General features: G+C 47.2%; 2 protein-coding genes across 4 annotated transcripts in view; both read right to left on the minus strand.

Moving 5' to 3' along the window:
* RGL3 (ral guanine nucleotide dissociation stimulator like 3) overlaps positions 1-2,224 on the minus strand; it is a 39,468-nt gene extending 37,244 nt beyond the window's left edge. Inside the window, exon 1 of the mRNA XM_035141290.2 lies at positions 1,876-2,224. Within this exon, the coding sequence (XP_034997181.2) occupies positions 1,876-1,899 (24 nt within the window). The 5' untranslated portion in view covers positions 1,900-2,224. The remainder of the gene's footprint in view (positions 1-1,875) is intronic.
* A 3,149-nt stretch (positions 2,225-5,373) lies between these two features.
* ODAD3 (outer dynein arm docking complex subunit 3) overlaps positions 5,374-22,749 on the minus strand; it is a 32,581-nt gene continuing 15,205 nt past the window's right edge. The window contains exons 4-12 of one of the 3 annotated variants that reach the window (XM_035140837.2): positions 17,859-17,960; positions 17,333-17,458; positions 16,127-16,249; positions 12,900-13,052; positions 9,472-9,632; positions 9,126-9,282; positions 8,371-8,526; positions 7,639-7,723; positions 5,374-6,190 (exon numbers count right to left, since the gene is read on the minus strand). In XM_035140837.2, coding sequence (XP_034996728.2) covers positions 6,051-6,190; positions 7,639-7,723; positions 8,371-8,526; positions 9,126-9,282; positions 9,472-9,632; positions 12,900-13,052; positions 16,127-16,249; positions 17,333-17,458; positions 17,859-17,960 — 1,203 coding nt within the window. In that variant the 3' untranslated portion in view covers positions 5,374-6,050. Of the gene's footprint in view, positions 6,191-7,638; positions 7,724-8,370; positions 8,527-9,125; positions 9,283-9,471; positions 9,633-12,899; positions 13,053-16,126; positions 16,250-17,332; positions 17,459-17,858; positions 17,961-22,749 lie in introns of those variants that run through there. The other 2 variants (XM_035140838.2, XM_060269004.1) reach the window with 2 other exon arrangements.

Below are 22,749 nucleotides of genomic sequence, written 5' to 3' on the forward strand. Positions count from 1 at the left end.
AAATAGGGACCCAGGTGGCGCTGTGGTTAAACCACTGAGCCTAGGGCTTGCTGATCAGAAGGTCGGCGGTTCGAATCCCTGTGACGGGGTGAGCTCCCGTTGCTTGGTCCCAGCTCCTGCCAACCTAGCAGTTCGAAAGCACGTCAAAATGCAAGTAGATAAATAGGAACCGCTACAGCGGGAAGGTAAACAGCGTTTCCATGTGCTGCTCTGGTTTGCCAGAAGCAGCTTTGTCATCCTGGCCACATGACCTGGAAGCTGTACGCTGGCTCCCTTGGCCAATAATGCGAGATGAGCGCGCAACCCCAGAGTCGGTCACGACTGGAGCTAATGGTCAGGGGTCCCTTTACCTTTACCTTTAAATACTAAAATAAATACTGAATACTAAAAACTTGGAAACATCATTTATAACTGAGAGAGTTGAACTAGGAAAATAATAAATATATCAAAATCAGTGACTAATAGCAACATTATTGATGCACAAAATGCATGATTGCCAACTAGCTTTAAGCGTTTCGCAAAGCCACAATGTGTGTGTGTGTGTGTGTGTACACATGCATGTGCTGTGGATCCTGTTTTCAAACTTTATAAGAAGTATGAATTCCATATTATAAATATTAGGATATTTAGAAATCCATCTGCAAAGTCCCAAAATGTGTTCCTCTTTTTAAACATGCAGTAATATTGTTTCCCTCTTTGTATATCTTTTTCCTATTCTGCATTATTTAAAGATACACATGTCTAGCCTATCTCCAGTGAAGAGGTGGTGTTATGAACAGCGGAGGGTCTGGATTCGGATCCTGAATTTCACTCTACAGGAGAAGCATCGTGAGAAGCAGGGCTGTGTGTGTGTGTGTGAATTAAAAGAATGTGAGAGCAAGGGATTAGATGAAGCTTGGCCTCTGGAGTTAGTTCTTTTGCTTTTCAGTTCGTTCGTATGCTACGCACTTTCCTGTTTCTCATAGAGCAGGCACGTCCAACAGGTAGATCGTGATCTACTGGTAGATCACACTGGACGTCTGTGGTAGATCACTGGAAGATCACTGGCTTTTCTCCTCCCTAAAAAAAAGCTACACAATTTAGACCTGAACCCCTAAAAAATGGGCCTTCCTCTTCCCTAAAAGAAGTTCAACAACTTTGACCTGGAGCCCCCAAAAGGGGGTAAATCATTGCCAGTTTTTAACACTGAGAGTAGATCGCAGTCTCTTGGGAGTTGGCCACCCCTGTCATAGAGAGACGCTTTCAATATCCGAACCTCACCACAACCCTACATAAAACCCCTCCCTCCCTCCCTCCCACCCTGAGCCACAGCTGCGCCGTGCAACACTTTCTCTGCAGTTTGCATTGGGGGGGGGATGGCGAGAGGGTACCAGCCTTTGCTGTTACTTCCAGAGCAGTCCTAGATTTGTGCTTTTCCGGGAGGAAGCCGCGTTGACTTCAATGGGTGTAGGGTCTTGCAGCCCCTCCCGTCTAAGGTCGCAGCCCCTGGAGGCTTCCCTCCGCTGCAAAGTCCCATTCATCAGCTCCAACTCGCCGCAAAACCCGAAAACCCGCGGGCACGCGCCCCTGGCTCCCTTAAGCGAACTTTGCGACGGCTTAGCTGCCTTGCGGATCGGCTGCTTCTCAGGCAGCCTTTTAAACCCCGACGATTAAAGCGTGATAAGAGGGGGGGAGTGTCTATTTGGAGAACAGTCGAAGGAGGAGAATGCAGCAGGGCTTGGGTTCAAGAGCTGGGGGGGGGGCAGGGAGGAAATTCTGCACACAGGAGTGGGAAAAAGTGCCCTTTACAAAATTCCCTCTTCTTCCAGGAGCAAGCCGCTCTCTTTTGTACATTTGCACCCCCCCCCCGTCTCCCTGCCCCGCCTCCCTACCTACCATTGCAATCTCCGCTTTGCCCATCCTCGTCGGGTCTCCTCGGAAGCAGCAGCCTCGGCCGGTCCCTCTCGGAGCTTTGCATGGGGCAGGCGATGTGGGCAGGCGCCTGGCCCGGCCCTGTTGCGAGGAGGGGCTGAGAGCTCCTGCCCGGGCTGGGGACTCCTCCTCGGGAACCGTCCGGTTTGCCAGCGAGCTCAGATGCAGCAGGAGGCGGAGCCGCCGTGCAAATCTCCTCCGGCCCGGCCCGGATCCGGCAGCCTTGCAGTGCTGGCTTCTTGCGCCTGGTGCCCGGCCGGGGACCTCTTCGTTTGAATCTTAAGGATGGAGGGGAGAATCCCAAGGGAGCCACGCAATAGAGGTTTCTTGAAAGATTCCCAAAGCGCCTCCTCTCCTCCCTCAGCATTTCTACTTACTTTTCATTTCTTAACACAAGGCTCCTCCCCTTTTTCCTAGGAAGTTTTATTAGGTCAAATAATAATAATAATAATAATAATAATAATAATAATAATAATAATAATAATAATATATTTACAGTATACCCCGCCCATCTGCCTGGGTTTCCCCAGCTACTCTGGGCAGCTCCCAACAGAATATTAAAAACATGATAAAACATCAAACATTAAAAACTTCCCTAAACAGGGCTGCCTTCAGATGTCTTTTAAAAGTCAGAGTTGTTTATTTCCTTGACATCTGATGGGAGGGCGTTCCACAGGGAGGGCGCCACTACCGAGAAAACCCTCTGCCTGGTTTAACTGAACTAAGGCTTTGATCTAGATAACAATAAGAACATAAAGAAAGAAAGAAAAAGGGGGGGAGTAGAAAAAGAGAGAAATAAAGAAAAAGAGAGTGTAGAAAATAGGCCGAAAGAGACAGAAAAAATAAAATTCTGAAAGTAAATAACTTCCAGTTCTTCATTTGTCTCATATATATAAACAATATTCATTTTGTCCAATCCAATATTACACAGAACTCTAGATAGTAATTCTTAATACTTGGCAAGGTGGGAACCGTAGTTCTGCAATGCTGACTATTCCTGTGGTGGGGCTTTTGAATATTAGCTGGGATTTACAGATGTTATTGCAAGCATTTTTCACACAAACCCTGCAAAGTATCACACACACACACACACACACACACACACACAGTAGCTGACGGGAAGAGCTGAGAGTACCAGTAGTTGCTTGTCTAAACCTATTTAGGTTGCCTGTGGCAGAGGCAAGATTTGAACCAGGGCTTCCTTGCTTACAACAGTAGTTTCTCAGCTGCTTTGCTAAACTGGCTGTCTTCAGGGAGTGTGTGCATTTGCCATTTTGGGGTGTTGGATTTAGGGCAGTGTGGGGGCTTCCGATCCCCACCCCTCACAGAATGCTGAGCTGAGTGGGCGCAAAACTGTGAAGACCCATTTGGGGGTGCCAAATTTTGGCCTCGTCAAATAACAAACGATTACCAAAGTCCACCCCGGGCATTCCCTTGTTGCCAGCTGATCTGTGTCCCCGGAAAGCAGAGAATATTTGTTTTTCACAATTCTATGCTGCCCAGGAGTGTTTCCAGGGCAGCTTCTGAATAGGCATCATGACAATAAAACTGTAATATGACAAAATGCAAACAGGAGTCGTAAAATGAGCTGAACACCTGCTGGTGGCTTAGCAACTCACCAAGGCACTTCACCTGCCTATTCCCTCCCTGCTCTTGGCCAATGGGGAACATTTGCTGTGTCCAAGAGAAGGTCAGTGAGAGTCAATAAGAAGAGCCACAACGATTTACAGCGCAATCTACTCCAAATTTGTCCCACCGAGTTCACTGGGGCTTGTAAAGAAGGCTTTGTACACATTGCTCCAGTGTGCTCCCACCACTGATGTCTGAAGTGCACATGATATTAGCCAAAATCCATAGGTACCCTGTAGTTTCTTGAGAAACCATCTTCCTTCATTCCTTCTCCCCTTCCATCCAACTTGAAAATGCAAGATGCAGTTAAGCTGAGCTGTGTTCAGTTCAGACAGCATCTGTGCATGTGCAGATGGTAGATTCCTCGAACAGGAGCTGGGGAGGAGGGTGGAATTGCAAGTCAGGTAATGTGCACTAGGTGGGCACCCCCATCTCCTCTATGGCGTGTCCAGCCACCTGCAAATGTGACTTGAAACACAGTAGAGGGGAACACCCTTGCTTTGTTTTAAGCCACTAATATGCACACAGCCCGAGTGAATATTGCAGCCTTAATGAAGAGGGGGTGGGGGGGTGGGGACATGCTACCATGGAGCAAGGCGAGTATCCCGAGTGATTGGATAAATCTGATTTGTTTTTAATGGAAGACCCAAGGGTCTTTGTAGACTGAAAGGAAGAATAGAAATCAAAATTGACCAGAGATATTTGACAGTGGAAAGGGACTCCCTCGGGAGGTTGTGGACTCTCCTTCATTTGAGGTTTTTAAGCAGAGGTTGTCTGGCCACCTGCCATGGATGCTGTACTTGAGATTCCTCCATTGCAGGGGGTTGACCGTTGGTGTCCCTTCCAACTCTACAGTTCTATGATTCTGCGAGTGCATGATTCTGCCACACAGGACAGAAACAAATACTGTACAAAGAAAATGTATATGGTATCAGTTACTGGAGCAGTTGCTGAACTGTTGCCCATGAGACCACACGACTTTATCTGAGCACACCCACTACCACCTCCTTCTGCATTTTTGTTCAGGGTGTTGCAGCCCACTCCCTCCCCCCACCTCTGCTCTATCAGAGCCTTTTCTCCCCCCCCCATGGGGAAATTCTTAGCCTTCGCAGCAGCATCCCAGCCAATCAGGGATACATAACACGGGATCTAAACAACCAAGGAAGGCTGCCTGCTCTTCTCTATTCGTTTGCAATACAAACAAACCTGGAGCAAGCCCAGTTAGGAGGAGTGCACCATGTGGATTAGAGATACGTGAGATCCCAGAATACAGTTTCTGGTCCTTTAATTCACCATTTTTCAGTGGGTGTCGTTGTCTGAAATGACAGCCACACACTGTGGATCTGGCATCACCACTGATGGTCAGACAGCAGAGAAGCTGAGGGACACCTGTCTGGCTAACATCAACCAATCAGGTTATGCTTCTTTTTAAAAAACCTGTATCCAGGAGATTTACACCAAAAAGCCAACCCTAACCCAGGTGACGCAAAGGGACCCAGGTGGCGCAGTGGGTTAAACCACTGAGCCTAGGGCTTGCTGATCAGAAGGTCGGCGGTTCGAATCCCTGCGACGGGGTGAGCTCCCGTTGCTTGGTCCCAGCTCCTGCCAACCTAGCAGTTCGAAAGCACGGCAAAGTGCAAGTAAATAAATAGGAACCGCTACAGACAGCGGGAAGGTAAACAGTTTCCTTGTGCTGCTCTGGTTTGCCAGAAGCGGCTTTGTCATGCTGGCCACATCACCTGGAAGCTATACGCCGGCTTCCTCGGCCAATAATGCGAGATGAGCGCCGCAACCCCAGAGTCGGTCACAACTGGACCTAATGGTCAGGGGTCCCTTGACCTTATGAACAGCTTAGCCTCCCAACCATCTGCTTCCTTAGCCTTTGCAATCCCAGCCTGATCTCTGTTTACAGTCCACCCCATCTCTGACAAAAGCACAGACAAGGAGGCAACTCAGCCTGAACAGGGTTTATTGCATCATACACAGCAAACACAGCACATAGGAACCCCATTCCGCAACCAGAGTGTAACCGACTCTGAGCCCCAACCTCCATCCAGATATACCAGGGGGGGTGATTGTGGCTGGAGCAAGGGGGGAAATCAGTCAAACTAAGGGCACGGTGGGGAATATCTCTGCTCAGGGTTGAGAGATTCTGGAAAAAAGAGTCTGAATTAGCTGGGAGGTGGGCTAGGTGCATCCTTCCTGACAAACACCAGGGCCAAGCCACCCCACCCCACCCCACCCATGGAAGACCCCCATGCTTTTCACACAGGTGAGAGCTGAAAGGCAGGGAGAGCAGGAGCTACGCACTGGCTGCAGCTCACTGTAGGTCCCTGCCTGCTCTCTTCCGGCATGGGAAACAGATCCACAAAGCGGTCATGTTTCTCCTTTCCTGGGGCCTGCAGACTTGGCGGGAGTGAAGTGTGGGACTGGCTCAGTGGCTGGGAGGCACCTTTAATAGCCAAGGACTCTGGAGCACTGCAGGACCAGGGGACGTTATGGGGTGGGGGCTACATAGGATGCAGCTTCCCATCCTTCTTTCTGTAGCGGGTGCGGCGTTTGGTCTTCGATTCTATTATCTGCTGGGACTGGCGCTTCAGGGCTGCACGGGTCACCACATCCGCATCATCCTCTCCGCTCTCCTCCTCATCTGCAAAGAGACCAAAGAGTTTGTGGCAACACGAGAACGGGTCTCCCCTGCAGTGGCTCCCCGTCTGTGGAATGCTCTCCCCAGGGAAGTTCACCTGGCGCCTTCATTAGACACCTTTAGGCACCAGGCGAAAACATTCCTTTTTAACCAGGTGGTTGATTTGATTGACATCCTATGACCTTGTGGTTGGTGTGTGTGTTTTTTTGGGGGGGTATTGTTTTTATTTTGAGTATATATTTTGTGGTTTTCTATTTTGTTTTTGTTTTGTGAACCTCCCTGAGACCTCCGGGTATAGGGCGGTATATAAATTCAAATCAAATCAAAAGTTTATTGTGAGAACTAAGCCTTTACACAAATATCTACGTGATAATGTTAACATTTATTGCATGTAGCCTTAACAATAACATCAGCCCATAAAATAAAAATAAAATACAATAAAAACAAATTATGAAGACGATAGGGGAATCTTTTCCTTGTCAGCCAAAAATCTTTCCCTAGCTTTCATGGCCTTCATGACAACCAGTATATAAATTCAATAAATAAAATCATCATCATCATCATCATCATCATGCAGGAGGCCACAAGGCTAAGGCTCCTGCACTATGACATGGGACTAGCATCATAACCAAGTCCACAGCCACGGAGAAAGGCTGCCCCTCAACAAAGCCCATAGCCCAAAGGCCAAGAAAGCTAAGTTGTCTATACCTGTGATATCACAAAGGGTGTGCCAATGCCCCATAGCCATGTGTTCAAGGCCAATGATGTCATAGGCAGAGAAGACCTGTGCTACACAGCTGCCACCTACACAGAACCTGTAACTTAAAACTACCAAAGAGCCCGGTGTGCTACGACAGGGGCTGCGTGAACTCTGTGCAATGAAGGAGAGAAATTCTGTGCCCAGGTAGTCCAAATTCCAGATTTTTTAAAAAAAATCTGTAAAGTATGCAAACATGCATATTTACTCTGGTTTTGTGTAACGTCCAGCATTTTGTAAAATACATTATCATTTTGCTCATCTCCCCTCTCCGCTGAAAATCCCATTAAGCCATTTATCCGGTTTCAGAAATTTTAGCAGGCATTAAAACTGACCTGCACACCCACAAGTTACAAATTCTCTTTTCAAAACAACTTTTTTAAAAAATCCAGGAAGCTGAATTCTATGCCCACAAACACATTCTATGCTCCCATGAAATTGTGGCACGGCTAACACGACAAACAGTCCACAGCCACAGTCCACTAAGCTTCTTGTGCATTGCTTTGCATTGTACCCACCTGCAGAAGTTAGCCCGGTACATGGAACCCAAAACTATCAGCTATAGAAGCTACAGAGCACAGAAGTAGACAGGAGTCAACAGAATTTGCCTTCAGGGAAGGCTCTTGCTGTGCAATGTAGCTTTCATCCAATGGCCATGTTTTAGAAAACTTGGATACCTGTTGCTGAGACTCACCATAATACATGTCTGGCTTCTGTGAGGTGGGTAGTTTGACCCTCGTATTGTAGGTAGGCAGCCTTCTCTCAAGTTTAGAATGGAACTGCAACAACACAGGATAGAGGTTAGACTGGGACCATGGGAAATAAGGAGGGGCAACTCATTTCCTTGTGTATTAGGGCAAAGCCCAGCAGACCTCGTAGCCCAGCAATTCTGGCCTGACTTGAAATGTATTGTCTTTGCCTAAGTGTCACCTGATCGGGTCGGGGATTAAATAGAAGAATCTTAATAACTGGAATGCAGCCATAATGGCTGAGCAATTTATGTTCTCAGAATTCAGAACCTAGCAGAGTTTGAAAATGGAGGGCTAAAGAGAAGTGCAAAGAGTTTGGAGCCAGTCTGAATTTAGGCAGGGCAAGGATAGAGCAGAGCGTGCTCAGCTGAAATAGGATTGTGCCTGGGAAGCACAAGTTGCTCCCTTTGGAGAACCGAGGCAGAATTAGCAACTGCACTGACTGCTTTAGGTGTCTGCTCCCCAAATGCTCTGCTTGCATATTCGGAAATAAAGCAAATAGAAAAACAACAACACAGGTCTCCGTGCCCTCTTATCCCAAAGGAAGCTAAACCCCATAATTCCATGTGGATTATCACTTGCCTGGTGAATTGGGAAATATGTCATTGTGAAGAATCCCAACAAAGGTGACTGAGAAGACAAACTAGTCTGGCCCTCTCAACCTTATCTGAACCCACCTCTATGTCTTCAATTCTCTGGAGAAGTTCCTTCTTGTCTCGATCCTTGAGAGAATCCATAAGGAACAGCAGCTTCTCCTCTGTCTGGGCCAGGAGGTCAAGGACATAATCACTGGCTTTCTCGTTCAGTTTGGTAGAAGCAAAGCGGCTATCTTCCTAGGGAGAAGAAGAGATGTTCACTAGCTTCTGCCCAACAGAGCACAGCAGGGAAACCTATGGACTTGCTGGAACAGCTACTTGATCAGGGCCACACAGGGAGAGAACAAGGGCAAAATCCAGTTACCCTACTATAAGCATATCTTTGAGTGAGGTGAACAGAACCCAGGAGTTCTGCCTCACAGCTCCTGCTGTAACCATTAGCCCCTGCTTTCTTCCTCCAAAACTTCTGTTCCTCTCCTTCTCAGTGGAGAGCCTCAATAAAAAAGTTAAAAAATTTAACTCTGTGCCGCCCTATATTATAATTATGACTGTAAGAAACACTTGCCAAATATTGCTTTCCGGCGGGTCAGTGCTATGTATTGGCGGCCGCCAGGCTCGTTTGCACTGAGCTTTGGGAAAGAGGAGGAGAAATATTGCTTTCTGGCGGGGCAGTGTTTTATATTGGCGGCCGCCAGGCACGTGACAATGCAAATCGCCCTTCCAGTCGCCGCACGTCGCGGCACACCAGCCAGCGTCTCGCGGCACACTAGTGTGCCACGGAACAGTGGTTGAGAAACGCTGCCGTAGAGCCAGGACATGCTCAGCTGTGCACTCACCAGCTTGATGTGCTGCACTTTGGAGGCCAAATGCTCCACTCCAGTTTTGGCATTGAGCAGAACCTTGTTCACCTTGGACAGCTCTTCCCGGGTTGCATCACGCCTCTTCTCTTCTTTTTGCAGGTGCGCACGTAACTCCTTCATGAGGTTCTGGGCCCTGGGGGTGGGAGAGGGGGTGGGGTGGTTCACAGAAGAGAACCCTTGAGTCCCCCAGCTCCTAACCCTCATGTGCTCCTACAAAGTGGGTGGGGCGGGAAGCAAAGACGGGCACACTCTCTGCATGGCAGATCGCCAACATGTGCTCTTGCCTGTAAGCTAAGTGATACAACTGGAGGAACCAACTTACCCCACCTTCCGTGCCTCTCCCGAGTACTTGGTGTGCTCAAGTTCACGTTGCAATACATCCCTCTCCTCTTTTAGTCGGACCAGGGACTCTTCATTCACATTCTTCATTTCCTCCAGGTGCCTGAAGGTTTCTTCTTGAGCCGCGAAGCAGGCCATAACGTCCTGTCAAGATTTCATAGGGATGAATGGAAATATCAGAGCTGTATCTATCTGGCCCCTGCCCGCTCGGCATGCAAATATGAGGCAGATGGGGAGCGATAGGATCCACCACAGCTCTGAGGCAACCCTGCAGATCTTATTGGTCATGTCTGGCCCTTTTGTCTCCTACAGTACAGTGGTACCTCCAGTTACGAACTTAATTTGTTCTGGAGGTCCGTTTGTAACCGGAAACCATTCTTATCCTGAAGCGTGCTTTCACGAATGGGGCCTCCCGCTGCACGTGCGCTTCTAGCACGCGATTTCTGCTCGCACCCCAGGGCAAAGTTCACTTCCGGGAGCAGCTACTTCTGGGTTAGCGGAGCTCGTAACCCAAAGAGTTCACAAGGAGGACGGTTCGCAACCAGAGGTATCACTGTACATATCAAAAGGAGTCTCAATAGGGAAACCACTGTTGCCAGCAAAGTCTCCTGTCTCTGCTGGAGCCAACTGCTGGTATCCAAGCTCCCAAAAAGATGAATTCTTACCGTTCAAGCAGACCAAGTTAAGGGGAGAGCAACCAGCAGCACAGGGGCATGAGACAAGACAATGCAAACTTAGTACAAAGAAGCTGGACCTGCCAGCACACCATCAAAGTGTGGCCATCTCAGAATGGGGTATCCCTCTGGCTTAGAAGTTAAGAGAAGCACAGAGAAGTCTGGAGCACAGAGAAGTCTTGCAAAAGACAGTTGTCCCAGTTCTAGAACCAACCTGAAGCTTTCCTGTCTAGTTTGGGTGCCTTTGTGATCCTCGCTAGATCAAATGGATTTGCAATGGGTCCAAAAGGCAGCTTGAGAGCAAATGCAAATGCTCTGTGTCATTCATGGGACAGTCATGCTTACAGGCAAGTGCTGCTTACAGGACAAGACACAGCTCTGAAATTTCAGGCATGGAGGAAGCGGGTCAAAATTTTCCAGCTGGGTGGGCAGATTTTGTGGAAGGAAGGCTGGAGGTGGATATGGGAAAAGGTGGAAGTGGGATGATTATGTAAAGATTAATTTTAATGGTTGGATATGTATGGTTTGAACTGGGTACGATAAATGGAATTCATTAAACTGCCCTGAGGATTCGGCTTTAGAAGTAGGGGGGATTGTTTTTAAATTTAAAAGGAAAAAAAACCAAAAATAAGATAGATTATTTATGATTCAAAATATATTGCATTCCTGATAAAAAATAATAAGTTAAGAGAAGAAGTATGATATATAATTATGATGAATTAGATTTTAATTAAGGTGAGGATTTGGAATGAATAGAAATTGATTAAACAAATATATAATCATATGTATAAGGTAGTAAAATTGGGAATATGTAAATGGATATATGACGTATGAAAATAATTATGAAAACTGCTGTAAGGATAATTAATAGGGAACCCAGAAGGGGAGGGAACAGGGGAAGTCTAAAGATTTATGGTAATGGTTAGAATTAAGAGATTTTTCTTTTTTGTGTGTATTTTTCTTTTTTCTTTTTCTTTTTTAATTTTTCTTTTTTGTTTTTTTATGCTATTTCTTTTTTCTTGTTATTAATGGAAAATGAATAAAAATTACTTTTAAAAAAACAACAACAAAATTTTCCAGATGGAGCAGACAACAGGAGGGGCATCCAATGATTTTCATCAACATGCCAGGCTTTATGGGCTCAATTAATCCAGCCCTGCCACAAGCACATCCTCTCCAATGCCTCAGCTTTACTGGAAAAGATCCAGATTCCATGTCCTTGGCCTTTTGCCCCCCAGGAACCTGCAGCACAAGTGCCTCTAAACTACGTCAGTGGGTGGCTGTCTGCAGGTCTGGCTCCTGCCAAAAAGCAACAATTGATTGTGCATAGATAGCTTGGCTGCAAGCCTGAGCCTCCTACGGGCACAGCAGCATTCCTGTTGGGTTCACAGTGTGGAAGACCTGAATGGGGATGGACATCCGGTTTTCCTAGAAATGCTTCCCCCCCCCTCTTTTTTTAACCAGGGCGTCTTTGGAATATTTAAGTAGAGGCCAAGGTCATGAGAAAAATCAACTAAGGGCAAGGAATAAATTTATGAATGGAATTTGCCCAGAATGGCATAAGAGCACAGCCTGCGATAACTAAGGATAACTAAGTTTTGATTGGCTGGCAGCAGCTGGTACATGGAGAGCAGAGAATGTTTTGCCGTCACACATGAATAACTAGTGCCCCGAGCAACAATTGGACTTGTGGCGTCAACTGCATATCAGCAGGGAACAGTCATGGGATGTGCTGGAGCTGCTGCGAAATGGGGGCGAGAAAAGATGCAGATCAATTCTGAGTTTTATTATTTGGTCCTCTGCCTGAAAGAAGGGAGAGTAGTAGCCAGGAAGCTGTTCTTCCAATCTGAGAAGGGCGGCTAAATTCACTTCTGTTTGCAGTTCGTCTGGGGGCAACAAAATTAACAGCGTCACCCCCCCACCCCCCAGGAACTCCTTCTTTTTGAAAGAAAATTAAGCAGTAATTGCACGGTGGCGTGTCCTGCACTTGCTTTGTTTCTGCTTCATTGGACAAGCTAGAGGTTGAATTTGGGCTACTTTGCAAATTAAATTTGGGTTACTTTGCAAATTAAAGGTAAAGGCAAAGGGACCCCTGACCATTAGGTCCAGTCGTGACCGACTCTGGGGTTGCGCGCTCATCTCGCATTATTGGCCGAGGGAGCCGGCGTATAGCTTCCAGGTCATGTGGCCAGCATGACAAAGCCGCTTCTGGCAAACCAGAGCAGCACATGGAAACGCCGTTTACCTTCCCGCTGTAGCGGTCCCTATTTATCTACTTGCATTTTGACGTGCTTTCGAACTGCTAGGTTGGCAGGAGCTGGGACCAAGCAACGGGAGCTCACCCCATCACAGGGATTCGAACCGCCAACCTTCTGATCAGCAAGCCCTGGGCTCAGTGGTTTAACCACAGCGACCCCACCGCCTCACAACAAGCTGCCTATTTCTCGTTCTGAATCTTGGGGTGCAAACCCTGACAGTGTCGGAACACTGGCTGGGCTTCCTGAATACGTTGCCAGTGAATGTGAGGCAGGTCAAACACATTTAGAGCAGCCTCAGGTCCGACCTGATCCGCACCAAAACAACTAATGCTGTTGACTGGATTAATCTCAGACTGGGGAGCTAGAAATAATAAGCATCTTAAGTCTTGAAAGGGACTGGGAGGGTGGCTGATCTAATGTTGCCCTCTCTCAGCTAAGGAAGGAGTCTGGGAGGAGGCAGCAGCGGGCAAAGTTCTTACATTTGCATTTGTGACGCCAGTGGCTACTCGGATCTTCTCAAAGGCCTCTGCTGCAGTGAACATGGCTTGTTTGCTTTTCAGGATAGTTGCTTTCTTGGCCTGGGGCTCCTTGAGTACGTCCTCACTTCCAAATGGCAAACGATCCTTCTGAGACTGCTTGAAACAAATAGAGTGCATGCATGTGGACAAGGTACAGTACACGTAGCCCAACAAACAATCCCAAAATGGCTTCTGTTATGCTAAGGCCTTGCCAGTTGATTGTTGATTTGCTTTTAATTCCTCTCCTGCCTCATTTTATTGTATGCTGAACTGACTAGATTTCTTTCTATCCCCCCCCCATTTCCCCTTCTTTTTTCCCTTTGTTTGTTTGTTTATACTTTTCAAGTTTATACATTTCACTAATTTTACAATCATTTTGACATTTCAAAACTTGACTTCCTTCCCCCTCTTTCTGCGGTTCCTTAAATTTGTTTTCAATATCTTAATTTTGATAAGATATTGTTTTCAATATCTTAATTTTGTTTTCAATATCTTCTGCATATCCAAATTAACTTAATTTTCTCATTTACTCATCTTCTTTAAATATAAAGGTAAAGGGACCCCTGACCATTAGGTCCAGTCATGGACGACTCTGGGGTTGTGGCGCTCATCTCGCTCTAAAGGCCGAGGGAGCCGGTGTACAGCTTCTGGCGAAGCAGAGCAGCACACGGAAACGCCGTTTACCTTCCTGCTGGAGTGGTACCTATTTATCTACTTGCACTTTGATGTACTTTCAAACTGTTAGGTTGGCAGGAGCAGGGATTGAGCAACAGGAACTCACCCCGTCGCGGGGATTCGAACTGCCGACCTTCAGGTTATTACAATAATCCTGCCAATGTTTTCATCTGTTTAATGATTTGCCCTCCTTTACTGCCTCTCCCCTTTACAATTGTGTCAAGGCCCTGGACAGCTGGTGGCGACCAGAAGACCTTTGATCACCTTCCCTGGAGGATAAATGAGATCACCCAGCCAATGAGATGTTAAATAAAAAAGGGCCCGAGAACTCCCTTGGAACGCAGTCCAGGTGGCAGTATGTGAAAGGGCCTCTGGGTAATCAAGGCACACATCTTCAAGATAATCTTATCCTGCTCTTTCCCCTGGCAGGATCTTCTAAATCAGGGGTGGCCAACTTCCAAGAGACTGCGATCTACTCACAGAGTTAAAAACTGGCAGTGATCTACCCCCTTTGGGGGGTTCAGGTCAAAGTTGTTGGGGTGTTTTTAGGCAGGAAAGCCCTGTTTTTGGGGTTCACGTAAAAGTTGTTGAGCTTCTTTAGGAAGGAGGAAAGCGACATTAAGCTTTTTTTTAGGAAGGAAAGCCCTGGTTTTGGTGGTTCAGGTCATTTTAGGGGTACAGGACAAAGGTGTTGAGTTTTTTTAGGGGAGACAAAGTTTTTTAGCTTCTTGGGGGGGGGGAGCCACTGATCTACCGGTGATCTATCACAGACGTCCAGTGATCTACTGGTAGATCACGATCTACCTGTTGGACATGCCTGTTCTAAATCACTGGTCACATCCACATTAGCCCACCCTCAGATTAGTCAGGACACCCTGATTAAAGCCTTTCATAAGAGGGAATAAACAAAGCAGCCACACTTCATAAAGGAGGATATTATTGCTCAGCTGCTACATAAACTAATTATTTCTTAACTGGATGCAGAGATCAACCGGGTGCTCAGAAAAATCACCCACGGAGCCTCTTCGCAAGAAACTTTTTTTATTTATTTAACTATCATCAGCCCCAGCCAGCATGGGACGATACAAATTGTAATACAGTAACATCTGGCAAGCCACAAAGTTCACCAGTCCTGGGTTAAAATCCCTTTTGTTATTGTCCTGTTAAAGCTAAATAGGACTGATGTCAGATTTTTTAAATTTTGCTATAGAATCCCACTGACAGTTCACAGACAGTGTTATGATTTCTGTATTTTCACACAGATGCAGCAAAACCACAGAATTGGCTAGCGGGGGCAGATTTATAGTAATAAGACCTAACTCCTCTTTTCCCGTTAGGTAAAGGTAAAGGGACCCCTGACCATTAGGTCCAGTCGTGACCGACTCTGAGGTTGCGGCGCTCATCTCACGTTATTGGCCAAGGGAGCCGGCGTACAGCTTCCAGTTCATGTGGCCAGCATGACAAAGCCGCTTCTGGCGAACCAGAGCAGCACATGGAAACGCCATGTAGGTACCTATTTATCTACTTGCACTTTTGACGTGCTTTCGAACTGTTAGGTTGGCAGGAGCTGGGACCAAGCAACGGGAGCTCACCCCGTCACGGGGATTCGAACCGCCGACCTTCTGATCAGCAAGCCCTAGGCCAGGCATCCCCAAACTGCAGCCCTCCAGATGTTTTGGCCTACAACTCCCAAGATCCCTAGCTAAGAGGACCAGTTGTCAGGGATGATGGGAATTGTAGTCCAAAACATCTGGAAGTTTGGGGGTGCCTGTCCTAGGCTCAGTGGTTTAACCCACAGCGCCACCCGCGTTTTTCTCGTTACAGAAGATTTAAAGCACATTCAGGCCTGTTCAGAGTCAGAGAGTGGCTGCTTGCCCATTTCAGACATTTGTGATCTTTAGTCCACTTCTGAGATTTACGGTAAGTTCTTGCTGTTAGCACCAGGAAAAGCAGAAGCTATCTGTAAGGGGCAAAACGTACAGAGAGCCCCCTCCCATCCTGAGGAGCAGCTCCTCCACCAGCAGTAGTGCCAGCGGGGAGGGGAAAGTCAAGTGAGGAAAGAGGAAGGAGGAGACGGGGCTCTGGCAGCATAGGAGAGCCCCTGCTGCACGTGGGAGAGGAAGAGAGCGAGGTGGAAAAGGGGGAGAAGGAAAACAGGGAAAGGAGGCCCTTTTTGCCTCCGGTTCCGGAAATACGCAGGAGAAAACGCAGAAGGCGATTTGGCGTGCCCAGACTCTTATGCTGGAAGAAAACGCGGAGCGCACCATTCCAGGGTTCTGGTTCGGACTAGACAGATGTATCCTGTATAGCTCTAACACTGTAAATAGACTGCACATAATAAAAGCATGAAAAGGCCAGAACGTGCAGCGTCGTTACTCTAGAGTAGTCGCAACGCACACCCTGTGACACTATCTGACAGGCAAAATATCATTTTGGCCAATAGTCAGTCTAAAGATGGGACAGACCTGGGGAGTGTCAGTCACGTAATGGAGAGAAGAAAAATCCTACAGTACCCGCCTGTCTGTACGCTCATTCTGCGCTCTCTTTTCCTCAGTCAGCTTCTTCAGATCCTTCATCTTCTTATCACGAACTTTCCGTTCTCGGTAGATGACATCTTCTTGGTTCAGGAGCTCTGCCTGCATTTTGGCGGGAAGAGAAGGTGAGCTACTGTCCTGTCCTTGTAATCTCTAAATAGGATGCCCTGTGAACATCTCTGCACCTCTTAGGCCTGTTTTTGGACAGACCAATACACCCACTGACGTGGTAATCTTGGGGAGCTCTGGATTGTGATGTTCCCTGAGGACCACTTCCTGGTGCTCTCTCCTAACCTACTCAACACTAGATCATAATTAGAGTTGTGTGGTTAATCCAATGGCACCCGACTCTTATTTTATTTGTTTTAAATAAGAGTTCTAGGCTAATATGTTTGCTTAAAAAGCCTTAAAAGTCTCCAGAACAAACCCCAAGTTACTTGAAAGTATGACTCTTAAGATCGGAATAAAATATGTGAAATGAAGAATATGTGTGAAATAAAATTAATTATAACTGCAAACATGCAGCCCCTAGTGAGAATCTCCTTACAGTGGGAGGTCTTGTATTATTTAATTATTATACTGGTTCAACATGCATATACAACCATACCTTGCTTCTTGAACGCCTTGTGACTCAAACGTTTTGGCTCCCGATTGCTGCAAATCCGGAAGTGTTCCGGTTTGCAAACTTTTCTTGAAAGCTGAACATCTGACGTGGCTTCCGATTGAGTGCAGGAAGCTCCTGCAGCCAATCAGAAGCCGTGCCGTGGTTTTTGAATGGTTTGGGGAGTCAAACGGACTACTGAAACAGGTTCTGTTCAAGAACCAAGGTACACAGGGCCGGCTCTAGGTAGACCCCCGGTGACGCAGGGCACCACGTCGCCGGCCCGCCAGGAGGGCGCCGCAAGCTGCGCCCGCCCGGTCTGCCGGTTCGACAACCGCGCTGTGCTTGCCCGTCCGCCGCGGCGCAGCGCAGCAGCGCCTGTGGCAGCCACGCTGCGCGCTGCGCCCGCCCGCCCACCGCGCTGGGAAACGGGGCGGGGGGGTGCCAGAGGGATCCGTCGCTCCACGGCGCCAGGGGCGCTTAAGACGGCCCTGAAGGTACGACTGTATTGCTCCTCACCACACAGTAGCCACAAACCATAACTGCTACTTCATCCTGTATCCAACACTGTGCTGACTCCCTACCCTGGTTGTATCACGAGCAAGTTGGGCTTCCGTGTGCACGCTCTCCAGGTCCTTAAGCTCATTGCGCAGGCGTAAGATCTCAGCTTCCATGGCATCCAGCTTGTTCTGGAAGTGCAGGCTCTGCTCCTAGAAAAGGGATGAAGCATTCCAGGGTGGTTGTGGAGCAAACAGCCTTGATGCCGCATTAATCTTTGCAGAACACAAATCATTGAAGACACATAACTCCCTCAGTGGCTCCTAACCCACTTAACTCAGCGCAAATAGGACCTGGGAGATCAGGGTTCAAATCCCCACTCAGCCACGAAGCTTACTTTGTGACCGTGGGCAAGTACAGTCTATCTAACCTACCTACCTACCTGTCCTTTGGATGGGCAGGAGGCAAATGTGCAGGTGGATGGATTGCATAAGAAGCTCTGGTCCACCCATACCTGCCATTTAGCCCCCCGGAACATTACTGATGAAGAAACTTGGTTCTTGGGCTGGAAAAGGTTCCCCACCCCTATCTTAGAATGTGTCTGTGTCTCACCTGCATGTGCGATTTTAACTTCTGGTACATGCCGGTGATGCGTTGGGCCTCATCAGTCTTGAATCGGGCCTTTTCCAGTCGGTTCTCCAGCGTCCGCAGTGTCTGGATATAAAGAACAGCAACCTGAGCTAGCAGCCAGTAGGGATGAAGAGTCTCCAAAACCCCATCTAGTTCAAAGATGTCCTTTCCCCAAATTACAGCTTCAGGGATGCAGGCAACTTCCAGGGTGTATAGTTTAATCCAGGCATCCCCAAACTGCGGCCCTCCAGATGTTTTGGCCTACAACTCCCATGATCCCTAGCTAACAGGACCAGCGGTCGGGGAAGATGGGAATTGTAGTCCAAAACATCTGGAGGGCCGAAGTTTGGGGGTGCCTGGTCTAATCTTTCCATTCCCACGCCCTTCAGATTGCACACGGTAGACTGACAACCATCCTACGTGCTTTATGAGTCAGTGGAATTTTTTTTTACAATGACGTCATTGACTTGTAGGGAATCTTCAAGGTGAGCAAACATGGTGATTGCTCCATGGTGACATAACAAGGGGAAAAATGGACCTGGCACATTGCCAGCTTGGAAGGGAAAACAAAATGCTGGTATAGTTCAGCCAGCAAGTGGAGCATAGTCCCCAGCACAAGACCTCAGGATCTGGCAGGATGGGTGGTGGGTGAGAAAAGCCATGTTTGGCATGTGGGGGTCTTCTCCTCTAATAACATTCATGCACAGACAGGATCGAGGGAACAAGAACTTGGTTGAATACGACCACCACCATCCTACTTCCTGTACTCAAACAAGTTTTATTTAAGTAATCGGAATACGTTAGAAACCCCCAATTTCTGAGGCAAGATCCAAGAATCTCTTCTGCTTGTTATACAAGTGGTAGATATTGCAAATTTGGGTGATACCTTTATTCAGATTCCTGTGATCGGCTGGTTGCAACTGTTTGTTTTTCAATTGGTTTAGCTACAGTCAGTGCTTTTTCTGGGGGGATGCAGGGGGACGCATACCCTAAAATATTTTGTGAATCTTTGTACTTTTGTCCCCATTTACTGTATTTATTTTTCCTGATGCAAACTATTAAAATGGTGATTTTATTGAGTCAAAATGAGAGTACGCCTAAACATTTTTAAACAAACAAAGCACTGGGTACAGTAGGTGCTAAGCCAGGCATCCCCAAACTGCGGCCCTCCAGATGTTTTGGCCTACAACTCCCATGATCCCTAGCTAACAGGACCAGTGGTCAGGGATGATGGGAATTGTAGTCCAAAACATCTGGAGGGCCGAAGTTTGGGGATGCCTGTGCTAAGCATTAGGTTTTGTATAACTGGATGTGCAAAACAGTGCTTGAATCTCTCTCTTAGAAAAATAATGAGATATTGAGAAACCAGTATCTCTTAGAAAGCTATCAAACACCAATATAAGTACCTACGGGTGTTTAAACAAAGATACTCTAGTATTTGAAAAATTAGAGCACAGCGATGTTGTGTCATTATACAGCAACCAAGTTATGTGCTCTTACCATCTAATAAAATAATCCTTTCAATACTTCAATCTGATAACACATTCGTGCATTTGCACACGGTTAATATATTACAATAATTGCATCTGATAGAGGACGTTTGCCTACATTTTCAAGAATGCTTATTTTTTGAAGCTACAGTGGTACCTTGCAAGACGAATGCCCTGCAAGACGAATTTTTTGCAAGACGAATGTGTCTTGCGATCTGATGGTGACTCGCAAGACGAATTCGTTTTGCGAAAAATTCGTCTTGCAAATCGCGGTTTCCCATGGGAATGCATTGAAATTTAATTAATGCGTTCCTATGGGCAAAACAAGAAATTTCAATGCATTCCTATGGAAAACTGTGATTCGCAAGACGAATTTTTCGCAAAACGAATTGACTCGTGGAACGAATTAAATTCGTCTTGTGAGGCACCACTGTACCACACAATTTTCCTCTTGTAGATAAAAACATCCCACACATGTGCACATACAGTTAGCTGCAGGACATGCTAAGCTTTGATTTGAACCTTCATATGAACATGTGAAGCTCCCATGCCAACCCAGACAACTGTTTTGTACCCCAGTACTGTCTGCTCTGAATTGCAGAGGGTCTACAGCCTTGTTATCCAAAGACCTCTTGTGTCAGATAATGCCAGGAATCGAACCTGAGAGCTCTTGCTCATTCACAGCCAAAATGTACTGAGTATATTAATCACAGGGTGGCAGATACATACTTTGTTCATGGGTTTGTGAAGGTGTGTATCAGTGTAGCTCCTGCCTGTATATTCAAGTTCAGAAATCATTCATATCAGTGGAAGAGCATCCCTATCATATCACTAACAGGAGCAGTAAAGAGGTCTGGTGGATGAATTAAGGCTTGGGAGCTCAGGCACTGAGCTTTTGTCCTCAGTATCTCAGGGAGCTACTCCTTTCCCCTTCTCTCTGCCTTGATGTCCTCATCTGAGAATAGGGCATGTACGGCAATTTCTCAGTTTCGGGCAGCTCCATTTCCAAGACAGAATCAAGACCTTAGGAGGCTCCAAGCCCCCCATATGTCATTCAAAATAAAATCAATAGTAAACCGTAAAACAAAATTTCAAAACAAAAGAAATCAAAATATAGAGATATTGCACCAGAAGACAGGATCTGATTTCCTTGCATTATTTTGAACTACATTAGTAGGATGCCTCCTAGTTAGGTGGGGATCAGTAATAGAGAACAGAAACATGAGGGAAGGTGTGTAGTGGAGTGTAAGTCTAACCAACTTCTGATTTCCCTCCGCGGTGACTACTTCAATTGGTCGTTTTTTTGTTTTGCTTTTTACTTTTTACAAAAAAAAAACCCACAGTATTTTTCGCTCCATAAGACGCACCTGACCATAGGACACGCCTAGTTTTTAGAGGAGGAAAACAAGAGAAAAAATGCTTTCTTGAATTGTCATAGGCATAGCAGCCAATTCCTAGAGACCTAAGTGCCTTTGCCCCCCATTAAATAGTCGTCGTCGTCGTCCCCATGTCGATTGGCACTGACATTCATATAGTGTGCATGTACTTTGTCTTGAGATCAATTGCAGTGGTTCTCAACCTGTGGGTCCCCAGATGTTGTTGGACTACAACTCCCATCATCCCTCAACTCCCATCATCCCTGAGCTCTGGGCTTGCTAGCTAGGGGCGATGGGAGTTGTAGTTCAGCAACATCTGGGGACCCACAGGTTGAGAACCACTGCAACTGATCTCAATTGAGAAAGGTTGATACAGTATGTGAGGTGGGGCTTACCTGCCCCCCCAATATTTTATTCAAGTTGGAAGAGGGAGGGAGGGAGGGAGGGAGGGAAGGGAGGGGTGAAAGAGAGAGAGAGAGAGAGAGAGGAAGAGAGGGAAGGAAGGAGGCAGGGCCGTCTCTAGGCCTGGGGTGGGTGGTGCAATGCGCCAGGGCACCTGGCCACCAGGGGGCACTGCCACCGGGGTTGGGATGGAGGAGGAGGAGGCGGCCGCCGATGCTGCTGGTTTCACCTCCGGAGGGCGGGGAGCGGGAGACAAGCCCAGGGGCTGCTGCGGGTGCCTGCTCTGCAAGGCCGCTCCGCCCCCACAGGTGCCACGTGATGGTGGGGGAAGGAGCCCGTGCCTGCTGCCTTTGGTCCCAGAATTTCTTCGGCCGAGGGGCGTGCGCCTCTTCAGGGGGTGCAGAGTGGAGGCGCCCACCGTGCGGGCAGCGAGAAATTGCTGCAATTATAGTAGTGGGTGGGAGGAAAGGGGCCAGAGGAGCCACTCCGCTACGAGGAAAGGTTTTGGGCTCTTTTGGTTTGGGGAAAAGGCGCAAGAAAAGTGACACAATCATGGGGAAAGTGGGTAGAGGAAAGTGTTTTCCTCCCTCTCTCACCTAACACTCGAACTCGCAGACATCCTGCGAAGCTGAATATTGGGAGATTCAAGACAGAGATAAGTGGAAAAGGCACTTCTTCACACAGCACAAAGGTCAGCAACTTTGGGAAATGGGGGGGGGCAAAGGGATCTTTGAACCATGGCGCTGGATAGGCTTAAGACGGCCCTGGAAGGAGGGAAGGAAGGGGTGAAAGAGAGAAAGAAAGAAGGAGAGGGAGGGAGGGAGGAAGGAAGGAAGGAGAGAGAGAGAGAAAGGGAGGGAGGGGAGAGAGAGAGAAGGAAGGAAAGAAAGAAGGGGTGAGAGAGAGTGAAAGAAAGAGAAGGAAGGAAGGAAGGAAGGAAGGAAGGAAGGAAGGAAGGAAGGAAGGAAGGAAGGAAGGAAGGGGTGAGGGGGGGGAAGATGGAAGGAAGGAAGGAAGGAAGGAAGGAAGGAAGGAAGGAAGGAAGGAAGGAAGGAAGGAAGGAAGGAAGGAAGGAAGCTGTCACGGAAGCAGCCCGAGAGCCGGTTTTCTGCTGTGCTCTGGCTCCTGCGTTGGCTCTGGCTCTGGCATTTGCTCCATAGGACGCAGGGACTTTCCCCCTTCCTTTTTGGGAGGGAAAAAGTGTGTCTTATGGAGCGAAAAATACGGTATTATTGGTTTTCTTGCTTTAAAAAATACACACACACACAAAATAAAAGTTAACATAAAAAATAAAAGAAAAGCAAAAGAAAAGAATAACATATATACAAATTCCCCCTCTGGCTTCCCTCCTCCAAAACTCAACATTCTTTATTTTTACAGACTTTTTACCATTGCATCTTTCATATATTATCCCTGATATTCCTAATATATCAATTCTATCTATTTCAGCTGTACATACTTAATCTATGCATATTAACATGTTATCTTTAGACCAATTTTTTTCATATAGTCTTCAAAACATTGCCATTTGCTCCTTAATTTCTGATTTGTCTGATGTCTTATGGCAGCTGTTAACTTTGCCAGTTCTATATATTCACATAGTTT

Source organism: Zootoca vivipara, chromosome 16 (assembly GCF_963506605.1).
Source record: "Zootoca vivipara chromosome 16, rZooViv1.1, whole genome shotgun sequence".
NCBI classification, from domain to species: domain Eukaryota; kingdom Metazoa; phylum Chordata; class Lepidosauria; order Squamata; family Lacertidae; genus Zootoca; species Zootoca vivipara.